Consider the following 25230-nt stretch of genomic DNA (forward strand, 5'->3'; position numbering starts at 1 on the left):
TTTTGTTATACAGAGATATACACATGACGCAGAGCAGTTTCCAGGTCACCTATTAAACCTGGAAAATATTCACTCCCAGATTAAAAGGTTCCCTGTAGAGATCTTGTGATGATGCGTGTTGCAGGCTCGTTTAGAAACACAACAGGTATTTATTAACAAGACAAAACTGTACAGAGACCAGCAACCCATCGGCTGCGCTAGAATAGCCCTACCAGCTGCCCTGGCCCCTATACATCTTTTAGATATCTTCTGCACAAGACAGGACTCCACCCCCTGGGATGATTACGCACCCTTGGTCCCAATTGGTCCCTCAAGACAGGTGACCTTCTTCTGCTGTATTTCCCTTAAAGGATCAATCGCCACAAATCACCACAGATCCCATTTGTCATTTCAAAGGAGGAGGAGGAAAACTTAAGGAGGTTAAGAAAAAAAAGGAGGGACAATCTGAGGAGGATATGATAGCTCTCACTAATAGTCTACAGGTCACATATTTAATGTAGGGGTCCGAGTGAGAAGCTCTGTGTGAGCAGAGTAAGGTTCATTAAGCAGCCTATCGGTGCACGCTCCCACCTCCTGCAAAGAAACCTACAGACAGGAGCCTCAATGTCAGCAAAGTAATTTCTTTGATCGCAAGCTCTCAATCAGAAACAGCATCTAATTTCCAGCCTCTGAGACAGCGTTTCAGACCGGCAGGGGCATTGAACCAAATTGGGAATGGTGTTGAGGGTTGCCAACTGTGATGAAATGTACTCCTCAATGTTTCAGCACATTACCTTCTCCCCACACTCCAGCCATTATGTCGGTCAACACATCCTTCCTTGCGGTGCACGCCCTTCTTATGCAAATTGGAATGCAAATAGATTAATTGCCCAATTGGATGATGCTTTATTATCAGCCAAACTTTCCCCATTTTCAACATTTTAATATCTGGAAAAAAGAAAAGTTCAAAGAAAATGACAAAACGAAACAATCTTTTTCAAGTCCTGATGATTTTTCTCCTGTTTTTAGCACACAGCAGTGTCCTGGGAGGTTGACCTTCAATTCCTGGAGACCCAATCCTGGGGCATTGGCAACCCAATGTCAGAAGTAACAGTGTGATCAGCTCCTGGAGTTTCATCATGTTTCTGTTTTCCCTATTGTTCTGGGCGCCCTAAATAATTCACTTTGAACCCCAACAATTGACCTTTTGAACTTTCTGAACAGAAAGGGATATTGCCCACTGTCTCTGTCCAGCTCAATCTGAATCCTGTGAGTATCTAACTGAAGGAATGAGCACTCGACTGCTCTATCTGCCCTGTTTGGGGAATTCCTTCCACATCCTGTCCTTTCCATTGGTGTCAAAACATGATTTTCTTCCTCCTATGCTTGCATTTTTCCTGAATGGGACCCGAGGACCGATATCCTGGATAACTGGATGCAAAAGATTCAAACAATATTTTATTATCCTTACTCATTGTTGAAACATGCTGAAACATCCAAGAGTACATTTCATCACAGTTGCCAACCCTCAGAACCATTCCCAATTTGGCTCAATGCCCCTGCTGGTCTGAAAGGTTGTCTCAGTAGGCTGGGGAATTAAATGCCCAGACGATTGAGATCACAGAGGTCCCTGGAATCCTCAAGCCATGGTGTCTCTTCTGTGTCTCCTGCTGAACATCCACTTTCCTGCCGAGACTCAGAAACATGAGACACAACCGGGTTATAAGTCGTTGGCCCATCAACAGTTCGGCAAGGGCGATTACTACCGTCACGGAACCACACCAGCCACGTGCCCAAGGAACCCGTGGTTTTGAAGGTCTGGACTACCCTTTCCGCCAGGCCATTGGAAGAGGGATGGTACGGGGGCAGTTTGAAAATGCCAAATGCCGTTCAACTTAGTAAATGTGCCAAATTCTTCCCGAGCGAGCAGCATCCCATTATCCATTACCAGGACCTCAGGGATCCCATGGGTTCTAAACAGTCCCGGGAGCTTTTCTATCATGGCCATGGAATTGTTGAGACCATCTTGTACACCTATAGCCACTTCAACTGGGTATCCAAGATAATGAAGAACATGGACTCCATGAAAGATTCTGTGAAATCTGCATGTAGATGCACTCATGGATAATTGACCCATTTTCAGGGATGAAGAGAGGCCACTGGTGGGAGCTTATGATGCTCCTGGAATGCCGGCAGCTGCGCACAGCCTTTTGATATCCCCATCGATGCCAGGACACCAGACACAACTACGGATCAACATCTTCATTTTTGAGGGTAGCAACTGTGAAGCCCCTACAGCAGGGTCCTTGAAACAAATGCATTGGGGCATTAATTGTCATCGTCCCATCCATAGTCCAAAACTTCCCCAATGCCATTGAAGGAGGCCTTGCATGTCAAGAGGTTGAGCCGCATCATAATGCGTGCAAAGCTGCCTGGACAATAGGTGCATTTGAACTCCAGCGAAAGCTTTGTCCTGTGAAGATTTGTGGAACTGAGTCCACAAAAGATCAGCCATAGAACATAGAACAGTACAGCACAGAACAGGCCCTTCGGCCCTCAATGTTGTGCCGAGCCATGATCACCCTACTCAAACCCACGTATCCACCCTATACCCGTAACCCAACAACCCCCCCCCTTAACCTTTCTTTTATTAGGACACTACGGGCAATTTAGCATGGCCAATCCACCTAACCCGCACATCTTTGGACTGTGGGAGGAAACCGGAGCACCCGGAGGAAACCCACGCACACAGAGGGAGGACGTGCAGACTCCACACAGACAGTGACCCAGCCGGGAATCGAACCTGGGACCCTGGAGCTGTGAAGCATTTATGCTAACCACCATGCTACCCTGCTGCCCTGCTGCCCTGCTGCCATGAACTCATTGAATGGTGGAGCAGGCTCGAGGGGCCAGATGGCCTACTCCTGCTCCTAGTTCTGATGTTCTTAAGTGTCCCAGAAACACTCCTGGTGCTTCCTCAATAATATGTGGAGTGGAGCTAATAAAAGTGGCCAGATTTACCATGAACATCCCATAGTAGTTAACCAGGCCCAGGAATGAGCAAAGCGCAGTGGCATTCTCCTAGATAGGTAACAGCTCTGGTGCGGAACACATACTTGTTTGCACTGAGTGCTGAGCTTGTTGCATTTAAGTGCTACAGTGAGAGTTTGGTGACTGAGGGAGTTAGGTGAGGAGGGAGTAAGGTGATCCTTACATTTCATTTCCTATATTTATCAAAGAGCGTGAAGGGAGCCAGGAGTTTAGCGTACAGCTGACTGGAAGCAGAGTCGGAGGGCGGAGGTCCAGCTGGTCCATGGGGCAGCTAATTCTGTAAAGTAAGAGGGGATGGAGGCTAGGGCAATTGCATGCTCCTCCTGTAGGATGTGGGTGGTGAGGGATACCACTGGTGTCCCCGCTGACTATAACTGCAGGAAGTGCAGCCAACTCCAGCTCCTCAGAGACCGTGTTAAGGAACTGGAGCTGGAGCTGGATGAACTGCGGATCATCCGGGAGGCAGAGGGGGTTATCGAGAAGAGTTACAGGGAGGTTGCCACACCCAAGGTACTGGACAAGAGTAGCTGGGTTACAGTCAAGGGAAAGAAAACTAACAGGCAGACAGTGCAGGGATCCCTCGTGGCCGTTCCCCTTCAAAACAAGTATACCGTTTTGGATGCTGTTGGGGGGGATGACCTACCGGGGGAAGGCCCCAGCGGCCAGGTCTCTGGCACTGAGTCTGGCTCTGGGGCTCAGGAGGGAAGGGGTGAGCATAGAAAAGCAGTAGTAATAGGCGATTCAATGGTTAGGGGAATAGATAGGCGATTCTGTGATCGAGAGCGAGACTCCCGAAAGGTATGTTGCCTCCCAGGTGCCAGGGCCAGAGATGTCTCGGATTGCGTCTTCAGGATCCTGAAGGGGGAGGGTGAGCAGCCAGAAGTCGTGGTGCACATTGGTACCAACGACGTAGGTAGGAAAAAGGGTGTGGAGGTAATAAACAAGTTTAGGGAGTTAGGCTGGAAGTTAAAGGCCAGGACAGACAGAGTTGTCATCTCTGGTTTGTTGTCGGTGCCACGTGATAGCGAGGCTAGGAATAGGGAGAGAGTGTAGTTGAACACGTGGCTGCAGGAATGGTGTAGGAGGGAGGGCTTCAGGTATTTGGATAATTGGAGCGCATTCTGGGGAAGGTGGGACCTGTACAAGCAGGACGGGTTGCATCTGAACCAGAGGGGCACCAATATCCTGGGGGGGAGGTTTTCTAGAACTCTTTGGGAGGGTTTAAACTAATTTGGCAGGGGAATGGGAACCGGATTTGTAGTCCAGCAACTAAGGAAGCCGATATTCAGGACACCAAAGCACGTAGTGATGCAGTGGGGAAGGTAACACTGACAAAGGAGAGTACATGCAGGCAAGGAGATGGGTTGAAGTGTGTATACTTTAATGCAAGAAGCATCAGGAATAAGGTGGGTGAACTTAAGGCATGGATCGGTACTTGGGACTACGATGTGGTGGCCATCACGGAAACTTGGATAGAAGAGGGGCAGAAATGGTTGTTGGAGGTCCCTGGTTATAGATGTTTCAACAAGATTAGGGAGGATGGTAAAAGAGGTTGGGGGGGGGGGGGGGGGCATTGTTAATTAGAGATAGTATAACAGCTGTAGAAAGGCAGTTCGAGGGGGATCTGCCTACTGAGGTAATATGGGTTGAAGTCAGAAATAGGAAAGGAGCAGTCACCTTGTTGGGAGTTTTCTATAGGCCCCCCAATAGCAGCAGAGATGTGGAGGAACAGATTGGGAAACAGATTTTGGAAAGGTTCAGAAGTCACAGGGTAGTAGTCATGGGTGACTTCAACTTCCCAAACATTGAGTGGAAACTCTTTAGATCAAATAGTTTGGATGGGGTAGTGTTTGTGCAGTGTGTCCAGGAAGCTTTTCTAACACAGTTTATAGATTGTCCGACCAGAGGGGAGGCCATATTGGATTTGGTACTTGGTAATGAACCAGGGCAAGTGATAGATTTGTTAGTGGGGGAGCATTTTGGAGGTAGTGACCACAATTCTGTGACTTTCACTTTAGTAATGGAGAGGGATAGGTGTGTGCAACAGGGCAAGGTTTACAATTGGGGGAAGGGTAAATACAATGCTGTCAGACAAGAATTGAAGTGCAGAAGTTGGGAACATAGGCTGTCAGGGAAGGACACAAGTGAAATGTGGAACTTGTTCAAGGAACAGGTACTGCATGTTTTTGATATGTATGACCCTGTCAGGCGGGGGGATGTCAGAGGTAGGTTCTTTACCCAGAGAGTAGTGGGGGCATGGAATGCATTGCCTGTGGTAGTAGTTGAGTCGGAAACGTTAGGGACCTTCAGGCGGCTATTGGATAGGTACATGGATTAGGGTAGAATAATGGAGTGTAGATTAATTTGTTCTTAAGGGCAGCATGGTAGCATTGTGGATAGCACAATTGCTTCACAGCTCCAGGGTCCCAGGTTCGATTTCGACTTGGGTGACTGTCTGTGTGGAGTCTGCACATCCTCCCCATGTGTGCATGGGTTTCCTCCGGGTACTCCGGTTTCCTCCCACAGTCCAAAGGTGCGCAGGTTGGGTGGATTGGCCATGATAAATTGCCCTTAGTGTCCAAAATTCTATGATTAACCTAGGACAAAAGTTCGGCACAACATCGTGGGAGGAAGGGCCTGTTCTGTGCTGTATTTCTCTATCTATCTATCTACTTGCTTCTCTTTAGCCAGGCGCCAACTTGGTAAAACCACTGGAGCACATTCCGCAGGTTGTACACATGCTTCTCTGTGGTGACCATGATGAGTACATCATCCAGATAGATGGTTACCTTTGGCAAGCCCTGCAAGATATTCTTCATTATCCGCTGGTAAATAGGCGGGATGCCGAAACCCTAAGTTGGAGATGGGTATATTTGAACAACTGCCAATCGGTGTTTAGGGTTGCTAATTTCCTGGACTCTGGGTCTCGCTCCACCTGTAAATAAGTGTGGCTCATGTCAAGCTTAGTGACAGAGCATGGTCCAGCCAGTCTTGCATTCAAATTCTCCAACATAGGTAATAGACATCGGTCCAGCGTGAAGCTCCCTGTGCATTACTGGAGTCACGGTGGTCCCACAATATTGAAAAGCTCACCGGTGTAGGTTGCTAATCTCACTTCGGTTTCGCGCAATGTCAGCAGCTTGATCCCAGCGCACAGTCACCGAAATGTGACATGGTCCACAAGGGAGTGTCCATTTCCATCATCACAGGCTGACCTTTTACCTGTAATGTGACCCGGATCGCTGCTACCTTCGGGACTGTGATGCAGTTCAGCTGGATCAAACAGTCCTCCTTATCCCGGGCGTCCACGTGCAAGGCCCTGTTTCGCAGTGATCACGGCAGCTATCGTGAGTGGCATTTCCTGTGCCGCCATTGGTGGCGCTCATCACAGGTTCTCTCGCCACACATTCAGCAATGTGGCTGGCTCTCCCCTTCATTCTTCGGGGAGGTATCACACCGGTCAACAGTAGCTCCCGAGATCCTGATCCGGTTGCGGAATTCCCTCTGGGGCTGCCCTTTTGGACGAGGTCTATTCAGACTAACATTGTCCTTGATGCAGAGGGAGTTTGAAATGACGGGTGGGCTAAACTATGGATGCCATAGCCCAGGGGTGGGCAAACTACGGCCCGCGGGCCGCATGCGGCCCGCCAAAGGTCTTTATGCGGCCCACCAAGTCATTTAAAAAAAAACAATTAAAGAAAAAAATTAAAAACATTTTTTTAAATTTTTAAAAAAAATTTTTTATGTTAATGGGGGGGGGGGCGCTGTTGGGTTACTTACTGGTATAGGGTGGATACGTTGACTTGAGTAGGGTGATCATTGCTCGGCACAACATCGAGGGCCGAAGGGCCTGTTTTGTGCTGTACTGTTCTATGTTCTATATGAGACGCCCAGAATCATAACCGGGTGAAGTAATTATTTTACTTAATATACTATGCGGCCCTTTAAAATTGTGAATTTCTGAATGTGGCCCTTGCACGGAAAAGTTTGCCCACCCCTGCCATAGCCCATGCATCCCTGCAGCTCCTCCACTCCTTTTTCTGTGTATTCTTAGGACAGCTAAAGCTCGATGGCCCATTTTACATCTAAGGTAGGATCTGCCAACAGCTTCCTCTGGCCGTGTTGTTTGTGCCGCACACTAGCCGATCCCTCAACATTTCGGAGTGGGATGTCCTCGCAATGCTCAGCTGGACATCTGAGGTGGGTCAAGAAGTCAGTGACTGATTCACCTGGAGACCACACTGCCATATAAAACAATACCACTGCATAATTACGGAAGGCTTGGGGTCATAATGTTCCGAAACCACAGCGACCAGCTCAGCAAAGGATTTGGAGTCGGCAGCAGCCGGGTAAGTCAGACTCTTTACGATCCCAAACATCGGGGCCCCGCAGACGGTCCGGAGGCAGACTGGAAGAAACACCTCATGCACTCCGCACACTTGTTCCAGTCTTTCAGGCCTGCTTCAAAGGCTTCCAACTTCCAGAATTGTGGCATTTTGAACTGTTACAACTCTACTTCCCGGATAACAAATTGCCGAGCAGAGTCCAGAGTTTCCTTTTTTCCTCATCACCAGTTTAGTAACTTGGGAAAGCCAGCAGTAAGACAACAGAGGTTAATTTAACTACAATATTCTACTCAAAGCAGCAACTCATTCCCAGTACATACCTTTCTGGGAGAACTAACCGCACCAGGCCCAGCTTCGGGCCAGCTTTTTTGTTTGTTTCTAATGAGCTCCAGCTGGGTGGCCTCTACGCCCTATCTGGAAACCTGTACTCCACGAGTCCCACGGGGAGATCAACAATAGTTTCACCATTATTACGATGCCCTGAATGAGTGCACAGTCAGTTCCAGCCCCACAGTGTCCCAACATAAGTGAATTTGTGTTTTCCTGAGATCATTAACCCCCTGACTGCTCCAATGTGTTACAGACACTAGAGTGACAGGTAAGACATGAATCAACTGTTTATTTACAAGAGTAAAAGGAAGCAATTGAAACTATGATCTACTTGCCTACCTATTCCCCAAACCATGCCCCACCCTCCACCCAGACAAGAAAGACTTTTGACAAAGGGTCTTCTGGACTCTCCCTACAGATGCTGCCAGACCTGCTGAGATTTTCCCGCATTTTCTCTTTGGAGAGACACACGGTAAGGGGTGGTGGGGGGGTGGGGGTGGGGGGCGTGAAGAAATAAAACAACGGGAATTGAAGGAAAAGTTTTGAGATTAAACTTTGCTGCTGCGGTTGTGGCCTCTGCAGGTGGCAGTCTTCTCTGAATGTGACACTCTGGGGAATTGGTTCATATAAGAGATTCAGATCAGTGAAATTCTGACCTCCAACCAACAGATGGAGCTCAGACAAGAGAATCAGGTCAGTGCAATTCTGACTTCTGACCACCGGATGGAGTCACTAACTCCCTGAGATATTACTGGAAGTTCAAACCTGAGCATTTTACAGCATCTTCTGTTTGTCTGATCTCTGTACAGAAACGCCGGCTATATTATAAAGAGTGTTCTCAGATTCAGTTCTTCCCAGCCATTCAGACAGAGGATTAAAGACTCACAGACCTTGTTGAGAAACTGCTTGCAATTTTCAGCTCCAGATGTTTCCCTTCACAGTTCTGATGGCTGTCTGACTTTTAAACAGGAGAGCCTTCACAGATCTGACTAAGAGTTTAAAAATCGCCTGTCAGAGGGAGGGAGAATGTCTTCCAGTTGCTTCCAGGCTGAACTCCTCACAGAACTGAGGACAAAATGGAGCTCTCCAGGTGACCTGCCTTTCTTCTGGATGATTCTGAATGGCTCCACCAAACGCACACAACAACAGGCGATAGATCAGAATTTCAGATTCCGTGGACGCGATTCTCCGCTTCCCACGCTGGGTGGGAGAATCGCGGGAGGGCCGGGTGACTTATTTCATGCCCCCCTGGTGTCCCCCGCGATTTTCCCACCCCCCACTTGGATGAATCGCCGCTCGCCGTTTTTCACGGCGACCGGCGATTCTCCGACCAGGATGGGCCGAGTCGCCTGCCGTTCGTGACCGTTTCACGGCGGTGGCAACCACACCTGGTCACTGCCGTCGTGAACATGGGCGCCAAAGGCCCGTTTGAAGCTTCTGGGGGGTGGAGAGGGGCACCGATCGTCGGGCCGGCGTCCCAAAGCGACGCACTCTTTCTCCTCCGCCGCCCCGCAAGGTCAAGCCGCCATGTCTTGCGGGGCAGCGGAGGGGAAGACCGCCACTGCGCATGCGCGGGTTGGAGCCGTCAGCCGTCGTGACGTCAGCCGCGCATGCGTGGGTTGGAGCCGGCCAACCTGCGCATGCCCGGCTGACGTCACATAGGCGCCGCCGTCACGTCATTCTTGGCATGCCGCTTTGACGCAAGCGTCAAGGCCCGGCCGCCAAGAATAACTGAGCGCTGCTCCTAGCCCCCCCAGGTGGGGGTGAATACCGTGAGAAGAGCGGTCTCCGAGGTCGTCATGAAACCCGGCCGAGTTCACGACGGCCTTCCCGATTTTTCCAGGGAGCGGAGAATTCCGTCCCCGATTGGCTGCTTGCCAAGTCTATCAAACGGACATCATGGGCTGTGCCACAGAATATAAAATGGAAGTGCTGGACTAATCCAATAGACCAGGGGTGCTTTCGGTTTGTCTAACGTCTGCAGTTTAAGCAAAAATCTCAATGTTGTAGCCATCAGCAAGAAGACTGTAGATCCAAGGCAGTCAGCAGGATTGGATTGGATTGGATTGGGTTGGATTTTGTTTATTGTCACGTGTACCGAGGTACAGTGAAAAGTATTTTTCTGCAAGCAGCTCAACAGATCATTAAGTACATGGGATGAAAAGGGAATAAAGAAAATACATAATAGGGCAAAACAAGATATACAATGTAACTACATAAGCACTGGCATCGGATGAAGCATACAGGGTGTAGTGTTAATGAGGTCAGTCGATAAGAGGGTCATTTAGGGGTCTGGTGACAGTGGGGAAGAAGCTGTTTTTGAGTCTGTTCGTGCGTGTTCTCAGACTTCTGTATCTCCTGCCCGATGGAAGAAGTTGGAAGAGTGAGTAAGCCGGGTGGGAGGGATCTTTGATTATGCTTCCCGCTTTCCCCCGGCAGCGGGAGGTATAGATGGAGTCAATGGATGGGAGGCAGGTTCGTGTGATGGGCTGGGCGGTATTCACGACTCTCTGAAGTTTCTTGCGGTCCTGGGCCGAGCAGTTGCCATACTAGGCTGTGATGCAGCCTGATAGGGTGCTTTCTATGGTGCATCTGTAAAAGTTGGTCAGGGTTAATGTGGACATGCCGAATTTCCTTAGTTTCCTGAGGAAGTATAGGGGATGCTGTGCTTTCTTGGTGGTAGCGTCGACGTGGGTGGACTAGGACAGATTTTTGGAGATGTGCACCCCTAGGAATTTGAAACTGCTAACCATCTCCACCTCAGCCCAATTGATGCTGACAGGGCAGGGCAGGATAGGGTTTGAAGTAAACAGAGAACTGACAAAGGATTTCCAACTGTGTCCTAACACATGTGTTCCCATTGGGGTTATAACAATTCCCAGTGACTCCTGTTTTGCTCGGGCTCCTTGATGCCACTCTGGGTCATATGCTTCCTTGATGTCAAGGGCAGTCACTCTCACCTCACCTCTTGAGTTCAGCTCTTTGTCCATGTTTTAGCCAGGATTATAATGAGGTCAGGAGATGAGTGATTCTTATAGAACCCAAACTGAGTTTCAGTGAGCAGGTTTTGCTGAGTAAGCACTGCTTGATAGCACAGTGGGCTAAACAGCTGGCTTGTAATGCAGAACAATGCCAGCAGCGTGCGTTCAATTCCCGTACCGGCCTCCCCGAACAGGCACCGAAATGTGGTGACTAGGGACTTTTCACAGTAACTTCATTGAAGACTACTTGTGACAATAAAGTGATTATTGTTAGTGACTCTTTCCATCATTTTACGGATGATTGAAGGTAGATTGATGGGCCGGTAATTGGCTGGGATGGATTTGCCCTGCTTTTTGTGTCTGGGACATACCTGGGCAATTTTACACATTGCTGGGTAATTGTCAGTGCTGTAGCTGCTCTGGAACAACTTGATTAGGGACGTGGCACATTCTAGAGCACAAGTCTTCAGTACAATTTCTGGAATAATATCGGGGCCCTTAGCCTTTGCAGTACCTGGTGCTTTCAGCCATTTCTTGATATTGCATGGAGTAAATCGAATTGTCTGAAGAATGGCATCTGTGATGCTGGGGACATCAGGAGGAGGCCGATATTTCTGGCCTACGATGGTTGCCTTGTCTTTTGCACTAATGTTAGGACCCCCCATCATTGGGACATGTATGGAGTCTCCTCCAGTTAGTTAATTGTCCACCACCATTCATGAAAGAATGTGATAGAATTGCAGAACTTAGATGTGATCCGTTGGCTGTGGGATAATTTAGCTCTGTCCACTGATGAGTGGCTGAGTAAATTGGATGTCTGATCTATGAAGTTTAAAGGAATAAAAGATGATCCCATTGAAACATATATTCCTCCCACATTCCAAAAATGTGCAGGTTAGGTGGGTTGGCTGTAATTAATTGCCCCTTAGGTTGGATTTACTTGGCATGGATTGGGCCTAAGTAGGGTGGTCTTTCACAGTATTGGTTCAGACTCGATGGGCCAAATGGCCTCTTTCTACACTGTGGGGACTCTATAATTCGAGAAGATATTTTAGGGGCAGTCTACCATTTAGAATTGAGATGAAGAGACATTTCTTCACTGAAACAGTTGTGAATCTTTGGAATTCTCTACCCAAGTATGTTGTGATTCCCCATCACTGCACCTTTAAGTGCAACTATTCCATCATTTGCAGAGTTCATTTTTGGCAGACCAGTGCATCCCAATTTAAAAAAAAAATATTTTTATTGGCATTTCCCATATTTATAAGCAGTTGCATATATACGCATCACATTTTTCTCGCCAGCGCTAATTTCCTTTATTTTACAGAGAGGTTTAGTTTGTCCTTCGTTTAACTGACCCGATGTGCATTTCATTGCCCTCTGGGTCGGTCTATGGTTCCTCCCCCTTCCCCGTTGCCCCGTCTGGTATGTGTTAATTACTATAAGTATTGACAAACGTGGACTGGGTGCCATTGCTGCAGAGGGAGTGCGGGAGGCTAGAAAAACACTGAAAAGCCATTGAAAACTGTTGGGCTTGTCGGGAATGGCTCTCTGGGCCAGGAGCAGCAGCCGGTAGTTACTTGGTGCCAAGTCCTTGGACTTGGGGTGTCTGCAATAGGATCAGAATAGCCTAGTTCAGAATGCTATTGCTACAGTCTGACTTTTAAATGCACCCCTATTGTGTCACTTACAGGCTCCTGGCTGCTCTCACTGCTGAGTGCTGTCTGTGTCCTTTAAATGCTCCAAAGGCCTCTGGTCATCTGGGAGCCCACCCAGGCCATCCCTCTGGACACCTTCACACCTAGCTGTTTCATCAAGGGCCAAGCTCAATCAGAAGCCCACCAGGTGTTGGCACTCCTCAGAAGTGCGGCCTCATTGCAAAGGAAGCAAGGGATCAGCAGAGCTCACCCCAACCAAAGGATGTCTGCAGCCTTTGGGACCCTCCCTGGTTCTCTTCCCTCTCGGGGCAGAGGATTCACCAGTGACCCTCACCCCTCCAAATCACCAGCTATCTCCTCCTGGTGAGACTGGAGGTGCTGACTGCCTCAGCCATCACCTCCCAGGCCGTGTTCTGGAGGTCAGGCTCGAGTCTGTGGCCCATGCGGGGGAAGAGGTTGTCCCTCCCCTCCTCACTGGCATGGAGCCGTGGGTCCACTTCAGACTCCCAACCTCGGGAGGCAGATCGTCTTTGAGCCATCTTGGTGGGTGCAGTGAGTGTGTGCTCTGTGGGGCTCTTAAAAGCAGTTCCAGCTGCCAGGCTCTTTGCGCTAACTCCAGCCCCAGCAGTTACAGCATTTGCTAGGCCAGGAATTGCTCAGAATTCGCCCCAGCAAGTGCTGGCCTATTAGCATGTCCTGAATTGCTCCCCAAATAGTGCCCCCAGCGTGAACGCAAACCACACGCAATTCAATCCCGACGTCAAAACTAAGGACGGGGTTCTCCGCTTGCTGACGCCAAAACTGTATTCGGCGATCGGGCAGAGAATTCCCTTTTGATGCCAAAATTGGAGGCAGCCCCTATTTTCGGATGCTCGAACCCCTCGAAAAGGGCGTCATCAGTGAGTACGCCGCACATCACCGGGTGGCGTCAGGACATCACCTGAGGCTTTCCCCCAATGCTCTGCCCCCGATGGGCCGATATCGCGATGGCGAGGGACACGTGTGCTCTGGGTTTTCGTTAACGTCGCTTGGCGGCTGCGGACTGTGTCCAGCGCTGCTACAGTTGGGGGCGGAGCCGTTCCACTGACCGGGGCGGGGGGGGGACTTCAACGGTGCTGGTGGGACTGCTGGGGGGGGTGGTCTGAGGATGGTGAGGGGGTTTACAGGAGGGCACTGTCTGGCACGCGCCGTGTTGCACCAGACACTTCCTCCGGACAGCGCCTCAAAATCGGAGAATCCAGCCCTTTGTCTCCCAAATGGAGAGTTATGCCACCTATCTCGTTTAGTTTTGTGGCCTTGCATTCCATGCTTTTGATGGGGTTTGAGTTGGTGAATGCTGTGGTTAACAAGATAATGACAACATGCTCATTCACCTGTCATGCCCTGGTGAAATAATTATGAGCGTCATGAAGTGTAGTTTTCTACTGGCCATACTAATCTCAGACTATAACATCAGATGGAACTGAATAGCAAATTTCGGCAAAAGATTCTGTACAAAAAGAATGCATACATAAGTGAAATCGAAATGGCGTCTCCAACGCAAGAAGCTACAGCAATGGATACAGCATAAACACAAATGGGGATAAAATACTCGTATCCTGCTCAAACTGCGAGATCAACTCAAGTTACAAGCTTATGATGTTACTTCCTAAAATTAATTAAACTTACATCGGTGTCAGCAATCACTTGTCTTTTCTGAGACAACTGGAGCTTTCAAGCTAGAGATTGATGGATTTTATTAGGTGAGTGATATGGGGCAAAGGTTGATAACTGGAATGGAGGTATGGAAATCGCCATGATCTACTGGAATTGCGGAGAAGAGCGGGCTCTTCCTGATCCCATGTTCCAACACAAAGCTGCCCAACTTGTTCCCACTATTGTTGCGACACTCTTGGCAAGTTTGCAGCCAATTCCAGCCCCAATCATCCTGGAGTTGCAACACAAGTGAATTAACTAATGATTCTTATAAAAATACCTGAAATCTTTAGCCCTTGGCTGTCCAATAATTACAGTCACCAGGTTTGTATGTTTAAACAGAATTACTATTTATCTATAACAAGATCTATCATGGAAAATGTAGCTAATACAACTGGTTAACTATCACCTAACCCCTGACTCCCTCTACCCCCCCCCCCCAACACATGCACAAGATAAACAGACATCGAGGGGAGGAAGAAAGGTGTGAAAAATAATAAGGATGATGGTCAAAAGATAGGAGTCACTGTTTCAGATCATAGTTCTTTAGCACACTTTCTTCACAGCATGCTTGCTGATTAAAGTCTCTGGTTTACACTGGTAATGGTTTTCTTTGTAGAGTAATTAATTCAAGGTCTCGGCAGGCTAGGAAATATAGTACTCACAGGCAGCAGGCTTTCTGGAGAAACACCTTGGGCGGGATACTCCATCCCGCCGCACCAGTTTTCTGGTGCAACATGTCCCCACCGGCAGTAGGATTCTCCATCCCGCCAGCCAGCCTATGGGGTTACCTACTGTGGACAGCCCCACTCTGTTGGGAAATCCCCGAGTATGGGTGCGCTGCGGGCGCGATAGAGAATCCCTCTAGCGGAGAATTCAGCCCTCAAATCCCCTCAAACTGGGCCTTCAGCTCGAGGTTCACATTCAGGCATCTATCTTTCTGGAGCAACACTTTACTGCACATCAAACCTTGCTTTCAGCTCATGGTTTGAATTCAGTCCTCTGCAGTCTCAGGAGAACGGCACCTAGATATGCTGCAGAGAGAGAGAGTAAGCCCAATAAGTGTCCTTCTGAAGAGCATTAATTAGATCTTTTTGGAGAGAGTTAGTTCGATATTTTTATCCAGGCTTCCAGAAGCAAAACTGAAACCAAACTGGAACCTCGTGTCTCTGAAAACATTCCAGTGAGATCAGATCCAATCACTACCTGCTACCAGGCAGAGCATAGTCTTATGGGCCAATTCATTGGCCACCAGCCAAATAAATCAATCAAGGTAAGTCATCACTGATGCCAGCCAGTCTGCCACCACCATTCAAAAGCAGTCCAGCCTTCTGGATTCTTCTCTTTGAATTAAAGGCACAGACCATAGCTACCGTCGACTTGAATTAATGTAGCAGGCTGCCTGAAAGACACATGTCCGTGGATCGAAAATGTAAAGCAACACCAAAAATAAAAAAAGGGAAATATTAGAATAAAGAGGGAATAAACAAGAAGGATCCTTACGTTACCCATGTCCCGAAATCAAAGCTACTTGGCTGTTAATATACAGCCCACAGGAACTTGAATTTCTATGATCTTCAGCTCTGACATTAATGATATAATTTGCACAGTACAGTTCTGGTTCAGTTTGGAGTTTCACTTATTAGGGATGCAGATAGCTATTGGCACTCAACCTAACTTTGTGGTCATTATTCCCATCTCATGGTGCCTCAAATGGGGAACCAAACTTCACAAAATTACTCCACAAATATGAATAACTTGTAGACACCTTGCTTCCACAATCGAAGTAAGCCCTGCTCCACCTTTTCTTCTTTCCATAGCTTTGTTCTCAGTCCTTCTCATTCCTTAACAGATAATAATAATAATTTCATTGTCACAAGTACGCTTACATTAACACTGCAATTAAGTTACTGTGAAAAGCCACTAGTCACCACATTCCAGCACCTGTTCGGGTACACAGAGGGAGAATTCAAAATGTCCAATTCACCTAACATGCAGGTCTTTTGGGTACTTGTGGGAGGTAACCGGCGGACTGAAAGGAAATCCACGCAGACACAGGGAGAATGTGCAGACTCTGCACAGACAGTGACCCAAGCCGGGAATTGAACCTGGGACCCTGGCGCTTTGAAGCCAGAATGCTAACCACTGTGCTATTGTGCCGCCCATTCACCACACCTAACTCTGAAAGGGTGTGGCTTGTCTCCTGCCTCTCCCCCTCCTTTATCAAACTAACTTCTTTCATAAGATAAACCACCTGTTTCATTAACCTCTCACCCCACCTCCTAACCCCTATGTGTGGTGTTGTGGTCGCTGTTCTGAAGGCTGGGTAGTTTGATTCCTGGGATTCCCCTATCTCTGGATCTGTAAAGACTTAATTACCTGCATATGCTCGCATTCTAAGCATTGTCTGGCATCTTTGAATTTGTCTGTATACATGTTTCTGGAACATACTTCTTCATTCACCTGAGGAAGGAGCAATGGTCCGAAAGCTAGTGTTGAAACAAACCTGTTGGACTTTACCTGTTGTAAGACTTCTTACTGTCCCTGCCATCAGGCACTTCCCACCTATCTGAAATCAGTCTTTGTTACCCACACTGAATAAATTTAGCTTTGATTGGTTTTAACAACTTATTATCTATTCCAGGTCTTTCAATTCCTCAGGGATAGTGTGCGAGAGTTTAAATAACAAAGATGTCAGAGAACAATAGGCAAAAGGAGTAGTAATGGGTGTAGGAAAGGAACAACACATTGGAATAAAGGATTTGTATTTAGTATAACTTACATCAGAAAGATTTGACAAAGCTCTTCACTGATAAACGATTACTATTTAAAGTGTCATCACGGTCATGTGTCTTATAATATAAAGGCATTGATCACTCATCAGTGATTGTGCAAATACATTATGGGTTCAGTTATTAACTCTCGGAACATAGGAGCATATATACATTGACCGAAAGGTTGAGGACATCAGCAGCAGAGCTATGTTCTATCACAGACAAAGTTAAACGGAGTCTGGATCACATGACACACTTCCCTTGCTGCTATCCCTTAAAGGCATATTACATTTTCTTTTTTGAGGTACTTTTCTCCATGCCAAATATGTATGAATATTGACAATACATGCTCATGTTTAGTTGCCATTACATAGGTGTATAAAATCTATGAGTCTCTAAAGTGTAGAGGTAATCTGCTGGGGTGCCCAGATCTTGTGATAGTAACTTCATCTGGAGATTTCTTTAATTGCTCAAAATGATATGTGGGATTGTCATTTTTGGATGTTTTTCTTGGTTCGATTTGGGATCTTGTCCCAGATGCACAATGGTTGAGGAGTTGGAATGGATCTGATTTGTCCTCAGTTACAATCATCATTGCACCTCTGTGTGTAATTATTTCATCGGAACTTGGTTCTGAACAAATCCTTGTCACTTCGGCTAGTTGCTATGTATCTCCTGTGCGATCTGGATGGTAACTTGTCCCTAATGTAAATATGACATTCTGTACCCGCATTTGTGTCGTGCATGCTGGCCACCTTCTCTTGCAGTTTTAAAAGTTGCTGTACAGTTTATGGGAAAGAACAATAGGTAGGAGCCGGTAAATTGGTATGAACTGGTCTGCCATAGATGAGCTCTGCCAATGACAGGATAGTTGCATTTAAAGGTGTCACTCTCAGATGTAACATTGCAATGTGTAAATATTAATTGGTCTGTTTTAATTTGAGAATTAGGGATTTTACCATGCAAAGCATTCAGCTGGGTCATTAGATCCAAGATAATGAGGGGAAGAAGTAGGGTGATCCATATTCCACTTCTCACACATATCCTGAAACGGCTTGACAATAAATTGCAGACTGATATCAGTAATGATCTCTACAGGCACAGCAAATAAACTGAAAATAGCACTTAGAGTGTGCATGAACGTTGTGCTTCACATATTGTATAATTGTCGAATAATAGTGTACTTGTTAAACTAGATGATGATGATCAGAATCATGAACTCTGTCGAGGTTGAATGCTATTTTAGATGAAGGAAGGTAGGAACGCTATGTGGAATCACTGGTTCTTTTTGCTGACTTGATGTATATTCTTGAAATGTCTTACGCTTCATGATGATGACATCAATGCCATTGTTTGTATACAGCCAATAGACTTGCAAGGATTCTCATTTGGTCTATGACCATGTGAGTGCTGAGGTTGTTGAAGAATATCGGATTGCAAAGATTCCAGTATGATGACTTGCCAGCTTTTAAAAATTAATCTTTATGAGATGCCTGGCTTGTCCTGATGAGTCCCAAATGGTCTCACGTGTTCATGGACATGCTGAATTCAATCAGACCATCCTTCAGTGATGGTTTTCCACAGTTTCCGTAGTGCAACATCTTTTGCCATTTTTTCTTGTAGCTGTTGGCATTTGCATTTCACAAAATGTACCAGATCAATAGATGGACTTGCATTCCCCTGTAAATTTAATCTTGCAGCTTCCTTGAAACTGTCAACTGTGTCAAAAAAAATTGATATTTTGATGTGACATCATGAACTGAGTTGAGAGGAGTAGTTTCTGATGTGGATTTGCTGTATGAGGTCTGACTAATTCCATGGATTGTCATGAATGTTAGGTCGCAATGTGCTGTAAGAGTGCCATGAATGAGCATTTAGCCTCCATGATTTAGAACATCTGTGACACATGGGGATTGATTGTATTTGAACTCCAATATTATAGAGGCTGTGTATGAAATTAGTGAACCATTCATTGTACACTGAAACTTTCGCAGCAGTAAGCTTTGCCAGGGCCTTCCAAGGATGCGTCTTTTAGAATTCACAGGAGTAGTATGTTGGCACTTTCCCCTGTATCAATCTTGGTCAATAACGAGTAGTTACCAACTTTATAGGACAGATAATTTGAATTTTGGTGAACACTTCAGATTCTGTAACGGCATCTATATTTTCCGTGAGATTAACCATGTGAAACACGTGTTCTCCGCTCCTCGTCCCATCGTGCAATTCACCATCATTTTCTGGTTTGCCAATCACCTGATGTTTAAGTTTCTAATGGGATAGTGGTTGGTCATTCTTATTGCTTGAAGTGCCCATTGTGCACAGTGCACAGCTCTTTTTAGCTGGGTCAGTCTTTGTTCTGTGCTCTGCCGCTGCCAATGACTCATTTTGCCACATGCCTTGCAGAAGGCCAATCCTTCCCATGTCTTGCTAGCTTTGAGTGTTCTAGTGAGTGCATCAACAATTGGGGTTGAGTTTAGGAGCTGTAAACTTTGTCAACCTACGAGGATCGCGTCATAACATCGAGCCTCAAGTAGCTCTTCGATGCTGTACAATTTGGACTTGCCTAGCAGGTCTTTCTGGAATGCTCCCATGGGGAAATGGATGAAATCAGCAACTCAACAAGTCTGTCTGATAGCTCTGGGTTTGAAGAATCACATTACACACCCTTTTCTCTGCATCTGCTGACGAAGTGGTCAATGGACTCTGTAGGCTGTTGTCAAAATGGCTTTAGTTGACGAATACGGACGTTTAGCCTGATTCTGAAGACGTCTTCTAATGTGGTCCATATCTTTTGCTGATCTTTCGACTCTCCTGTTGTTAATCCTGTTGTGTTCAGCCTGTGTAGACCTTCATTCCCAGTTTTTGGTTGATTTTTATAGCTTGCTGGTTCAGATATACCTGAATCAAGAAACCAGAACTCTATACGCTGTTTAAACATTCTTAATTTGGAGATTAGGTCAACTATGTACCAATTCAGACAGGGACATTTTGTGGACATTTGGAAAATATCTCTTTGATCTTCCTTCTTGTTTTATTCAATTTATTGTTCAGCAACTCCTGAAGCCACACGTTATAATCACAACCTTCTGTGACGTGATTTTTATGGTGCTTATGTTTTCTTTGGGTTTCTCTTGGGACTCTTTCTTTCTTGCTGTTGATCTGGCACGTAGCCTGGTCGCTCGCCTTTCCTACCCGATGCTGGACCTCTCAATGTGCTGTCCGACTGACCATGTGGGATCTGTCTGCCTACCAGCTCTTTAATGAAGCACTGTCCAGGCACTGCCTTTTCAAAGCCTTTCTGTGCAGTCATCATGCTGCAGTTTCAACACTCCCTCTGACTGTTGCACTGATCAAAACATTGATGGTCTTCTCATTCCATGCAGCATGATCTAAGACTGTTCACCATGTTGTGCCTGGACTGAATCCTTGCAACAAGACTAAGCATCATGCTGTTTAGAAAGAGCCATTGCTGCACACCATGCCATGTGTGTTATAAGAATATAAAGGCACTAATCACTCATAAGGGATTGTGCAAACATGTTGTGGGTTTATTTAATAATAGGCACGTGTGAAAATATATACGTGGGCAGAGAGCTTGAGGATGTCAGAACTGCAGAGCTGTATGTGAAACTGAGACCTAGGGTATGGAGGGTATGTATATTAGCCATGCTAAATTTACCCCTTAGTGTCTAAAGGCATTTTAGGTGGGGTTCTGGGGATAGGGCGAGGGAATGGGTTTAGGTCGTGTGCTTTTTCAGAGGGTCAGTGCAGACTCGATGGATCAAATGGCTTCCTTCTGCACTGTAGGGATTCTATCGGCATGACACACTTTCCTTAAAGTGACGCTATGCTGTTATCCTTTAAAGGCAGATTACAACTGTGACTTCTGGTGTGTCCACAAATAGAGCAGCCAATTCATAGACAGTAAGCTACAGGATTCAGTCACTAAATCACTGACCAATCAATCTGTTCCTGGTGATGTTGTTCAAGAGATCAGTGTGAGCAAAGACCTGCTCTTCTTCAAATAGATCCCTGGGCTATTTTACATCCACCTAAATAGGCAGGCAGAGTCTTGGTTTAATGACTCAATCAAATGTGAGATCTCTAATAATGCAGCACCCACTCACTACAAACTGAAGTGGGGATACAGATTGCGTACAGAATTTCAAGTGGTGCTTCAACCCCGAATGCTCTGGCTCAGTGAGTGAGGTTGACACTGAGGATATCTTTTCCAGCAATTAGTCAGGTCTCTCAGGCTGTCTCCTCAGACTGAAGCTGAGTCAAATTTTTACCTTGCGCTCCCTCAACATTCACTCCACCAACGACGCAAAGGTGAGTTCCTTTTGCAAGATACACTGCAACAACTCGCCAAAAAGCCTTCTACAGCATCTTCCTAATCTGCAACCGCCAAGACATAGGATATAGTAAGGGGTTGCAGACACATGCAAGTACCACCAGCTTCAAGCCCCCCCTCTAAGCCACACACCATCCTAGCTAGAAAGTATATTGTCGTTCCATCATTGTGTCTGAATAAAAGTCCTGGAGCTCCCTTATTGGCAGCAGTATGGATCCGCCTGCACCATAAAGACTAGTGTGCTTCAAGCAGATGGCTTACTGCCAACTTCTCATGGGCAATTAGGGATGGTCAATAAATTCTGACCTTACCAACAACATGTACATCCCATGAATAACATTTTATTAAAGTTCCTGTTAAACTCCCTCTCAGTATGACACACTTGCAGGGTGTCCTTCAACGTCCGTTTGAATGAGGGCAACCTCCCAAATGAGATCGGTGGGTATAGTTTCACTAACCTGGATCAAAGCATTTCCATAAATACAAATCACAGCTACTAACACAAACATTAATATAGTTCCAGACTGGGTGTGAACCAACGGCACTCACAACGCCCACTGTTGGCTACTTCCAAATCAGAACTGACTGCACCCCACTTGACCGTTAATGCCCTCCATTTATTGAGAAAATAATGGTAAGACTTCCAATGTAAAACCAGATTTATATTGTGAGGTCTTTATTTAACTCGGTGTTGCACGATAGAGTAAAACTATTTAGCTTGCTGTTTAACTTTCACATTTAGCTTGAAAGATGCCCAGTGACCAGAGGACATTACTCTCATCATTATTTGTCAAGTTAGTGCTAACTTGCAGTTGAACATTAACAGACGTTTTCCCGATTTGTAAAAATGTCTAACCTGTTATTGTTTTAAACACGCGTAGGTTATTCCTATCAGCTTCTCAATTAATCATACCTTGAGATTCAGGACTTTAATAGAAATTAGGTTGGAAATTTTTATTTCACCAGACGTGATAAAATCCAGTTTCCTCTTCAGTTTTGTGGTTGAAATGTGTTTGGAGGAGACTCTAAGATCACTGGAGGGTAAATAATGGAGTTTAATGTATTCTTTGGCATTGTCTTCACAGATCAAAAGGTATTTTTCCGCGGAATGTTGAAATACCTCCGCAGGAGATTCACCAGAAACCTAACAGAGCGTAATCGTCAGCGAGCTCGGCTTGTCTCCAAAGATGGCAGGTGTAACATAGAATTTGGAAATATCAAGGAGCATTCAAGGATTGGCTTCCTTGTGGATATTTGGACAACTGTCCTTGACCTTAAGTGGAGATATCAGATGATCATCTTTATTTCAGCCTTTCTAGGAAGTTGGTTCCTCTTTGGCTTGCTGTGGTATGCCGTTGCATACGTGCACAAGGACCTTCCTGAATTTTCACCCACTGAGAATCATATGCCCTGTGTGCAGAACATCAATGGGCTAACATCTGCCTTTCTCTTCTCACTCGAGACTCAGGTCACAATTGGTTATGGCTTCAGATGCGTGACGGAGCAGTGTGGTGAAGCCATATTCCTCCTGGTAACTCAATCCATCCTCGGTGTCATCATTAATTCCTTCATGTGCGGTGCCATCTTGGCTAAGATCTCCAGACCAAAGAAACGAGCCAAAACCATCACATTCAGCAAGAGTGCTGTCATCAGCAAACGTGGGGGGAAATTGTGTCTCCTGATTCGAGTGGCCAATCTCAGAAAGAGCCTGCTGATTGGCAGCCATATTTATGGAAAACTTTTGAAAACTACTGTGACTCTAGAAGGTGAGACCATCATAATGGATCAAGTCAACATTGATTTTATCGTTGATGCTGGGAATGAGAATCTCTTCTTCATATCTCCTCTCACCATCTATCACATCATTGACAAAACCAGTCCCTTTTACGAGATGTCAACTGAGACCATCAAGCAGCAAGACTTTGAGTTGGTGGTCTTTTTAGATGGCACAATAGAAGCCACTAGTGCCACCTGCCAGGTGAGAACGTCTTACGTCCCAGAGGAGGTATTCTGGGGCTACAGATTTTCCCCCATTGTCTCCAAATCTAAAGAAGGGAAATACAGAGTTGATTTCTCCAACTTCGGAAAGACTGTGCAGGTGGATACTCCACATTGTGCCTACTGTCTGCAGACGGAGAAAGAAGCCAAGCTCAAAGAGAAGAAAGCTTATGACAACCCTGTATTCCAACTCAATGAAGTCAATGAGACTAAAATGTAAAGATATATTTCACAGCTGGATGAATGTGCATGTGGTACTTCTCTGAAAATTCCTTTTAAAAGGTAATATTTTTTCTGTGTATTGAACATTCACTTATATCCAGAGAAACCCTTCGGCAGCTTAAAGCAGGTATAACGCAGGGAGGGTCTGTACAGGGGTGTCACAGGGAGTGCCAGGGCGTCATAGGTCAGTTCCAGGCCAGGGGTATCGCAGTGAGGGTCAGTCTCAGGCCAGAGGTATCGTAGAATCATAGAATTTACAGTGTAGAAGAAGGCCGTTCGGCCTATCGAGTCTGCACCGGCCCTTGGATAGAGCACCTACTTAAGCCGACACCTCCACCCTATTCCCGTAACCCAGTAACCCCACCTAACCTTTTTGGATACTAAGGGCAATTTAGCATGGCCAATCCACCTAACCTGCACATCTTTGGACTGTGGGAGTAAATCGGAGCACCCAGAGGAAACCCACGCAGACAAGGGGAGAATGTGCAGACTCCACACAGACAGTGATCCAAGTCGGGAATCGAACCTTGGATTCTGGCACTGTGAAGCAACAGTGCTACCCGCGTGGACCCTGGCGCTGTGAGCCACAGTGCTAACCACTGTGCTACCAAGCCGCCCTAGCTGTATTGTGGTTTGTTTTTTTTGTTCACCTGAAACGCAATAGCTCAATGGACAACACAAACAACAACAGGGACAGCAGCCTAGTTTGTGCCCCTGTACAGCATAAAGAATCCCGAATTCATCGTATTCATCCAAACACTTGACGTGGAGGCGAGTGAATCCGCCCCAAAATCTCAAACAGGAACCTCCATTCTACCCGGTCAAAAGCCTTCTACACCTACATTGATGTAAGAAACCCACGCAGACACGGGGAGAACATGCAGACTCCGCACAGACAGTGATCCAAGCTGGGAATTGAACCTGGGACCCTGGAGTTGCGAAGCAATAGTGCTAACCACTGTGTTACCTTGCTGACCTCACAGGGAGGGTCAATCCCCGGCCAGGGGTATCACATGGAGTTTCAGTGCCAACCCATGGGGAGTCACAAGAAGGGTCAGTGTCAGGCCAGGTGTGGCACAGAAAGGGTCAGTTCCAGGACACGGGGTCACAGGGAAGTTCAGTGTCAGGCCAGGTGTGGCACAGGGAGGGTCAGTGTCAGGCCAGGTGTGGCACAGGGAGGGTCAGTGCCAGGCCAGGTGTGACACAGGGAGGGTCAGTGTCAGGCCAGGTGTGGCACAGGGAGGGTCAGTACCAGGCCAGGTGTGGCACAGGGAGGGTCAGTACCAGGCCAGGTGTGGCACAGGGAGGGTCAGTGCCAGGCCAGGTGTGGCACAGGGAGGGTCAGTGTCAGGCCAGGTGTGGCACAGGGAGGGTCAGTACCAGGCCAGGTGTGGCACAGGGAGGGTCAGTACCAGGCCAGGTGTGGCACAGGGAGGGTCAGTACCAGGCCAGGTGTGGCACAGGGAAGGTCAGTGACAGGCCAGGTGTGACACAGGGAGGGTCAGTGACAGGCCAGGTGTGACACAGGGAAGATCAGTGCCAGACCAGGTGTGACAGGGGGAGGGTCAGTGCCAAGCCAGCTTTAGCACAGGCAGGGTCAGTTCCAGACCAAGGGGTCACAATAAGCCTCTTTTCTAGGGCTGTGTGGCATTGGGAGTGTCAGTGCCAGGCAAGCTGTGACACAGGGTGGGTCAGTACCAGGTAAGTGGGTGACACATGGAGGGTCAGTACCAGGCCAGGGGGTGACACAGAGAGGTGTGAAAATAATTTATTCTCAATACTGAGCTAATGTTTGGATTCAGCATTGTAAGTTCATCCCAAACAGGTGCTGAGTGAAGCTTA

At 46.9% G+C, this 25230-nt stretch overlaps 1 protein-coding gene across 4 annotated transcripts in view; it reads left to right on the forward strand.

Annotated features, from left to right (window-relative positions):
* Positions 1-23731, forward strand: part of LOC119954224 (ATP-sensitive inward rectifier potassium channel 1-like) — an 84860-nt gene extending 61129 nt beyond the window's left edge. For all 4 annotated transcript variants that reach the window (XM_038779281.1, XM_038779282.1, XM_038779280.1 and 1 more), the window contains exon 2: positions 22254-23731. In XM_038779281.1, coding sequence (XP_038635209.1) covers positions 22277-23386 — 1110 coding nt within the window. In that variant the 5' untranslated portion in view covers positions 22254-22276 and the 3' untranslated portion in view covers positions 23387-23731. The remainder of the gene's footprint in view (positions 1-22253) is intronic.
* Positions 23732-25230: the final 1499 nt, after the last annotated feature.

The sequence above is a fragment of the Scyliorhinus canicula genome, chromosome 19 (genome assembly GCF_902713615.1).
Source record: "Scyliorhinus canicula chromosome 19, sScyCan1.1, whole genome shotgun sequence".
NCBI lineage: Eukaryota > Metazoa > Chordata > Chondrichthyes > Carcharhiniformes > Scyliorhinidae > Scyliorhinus > Scyliorhinus canicula.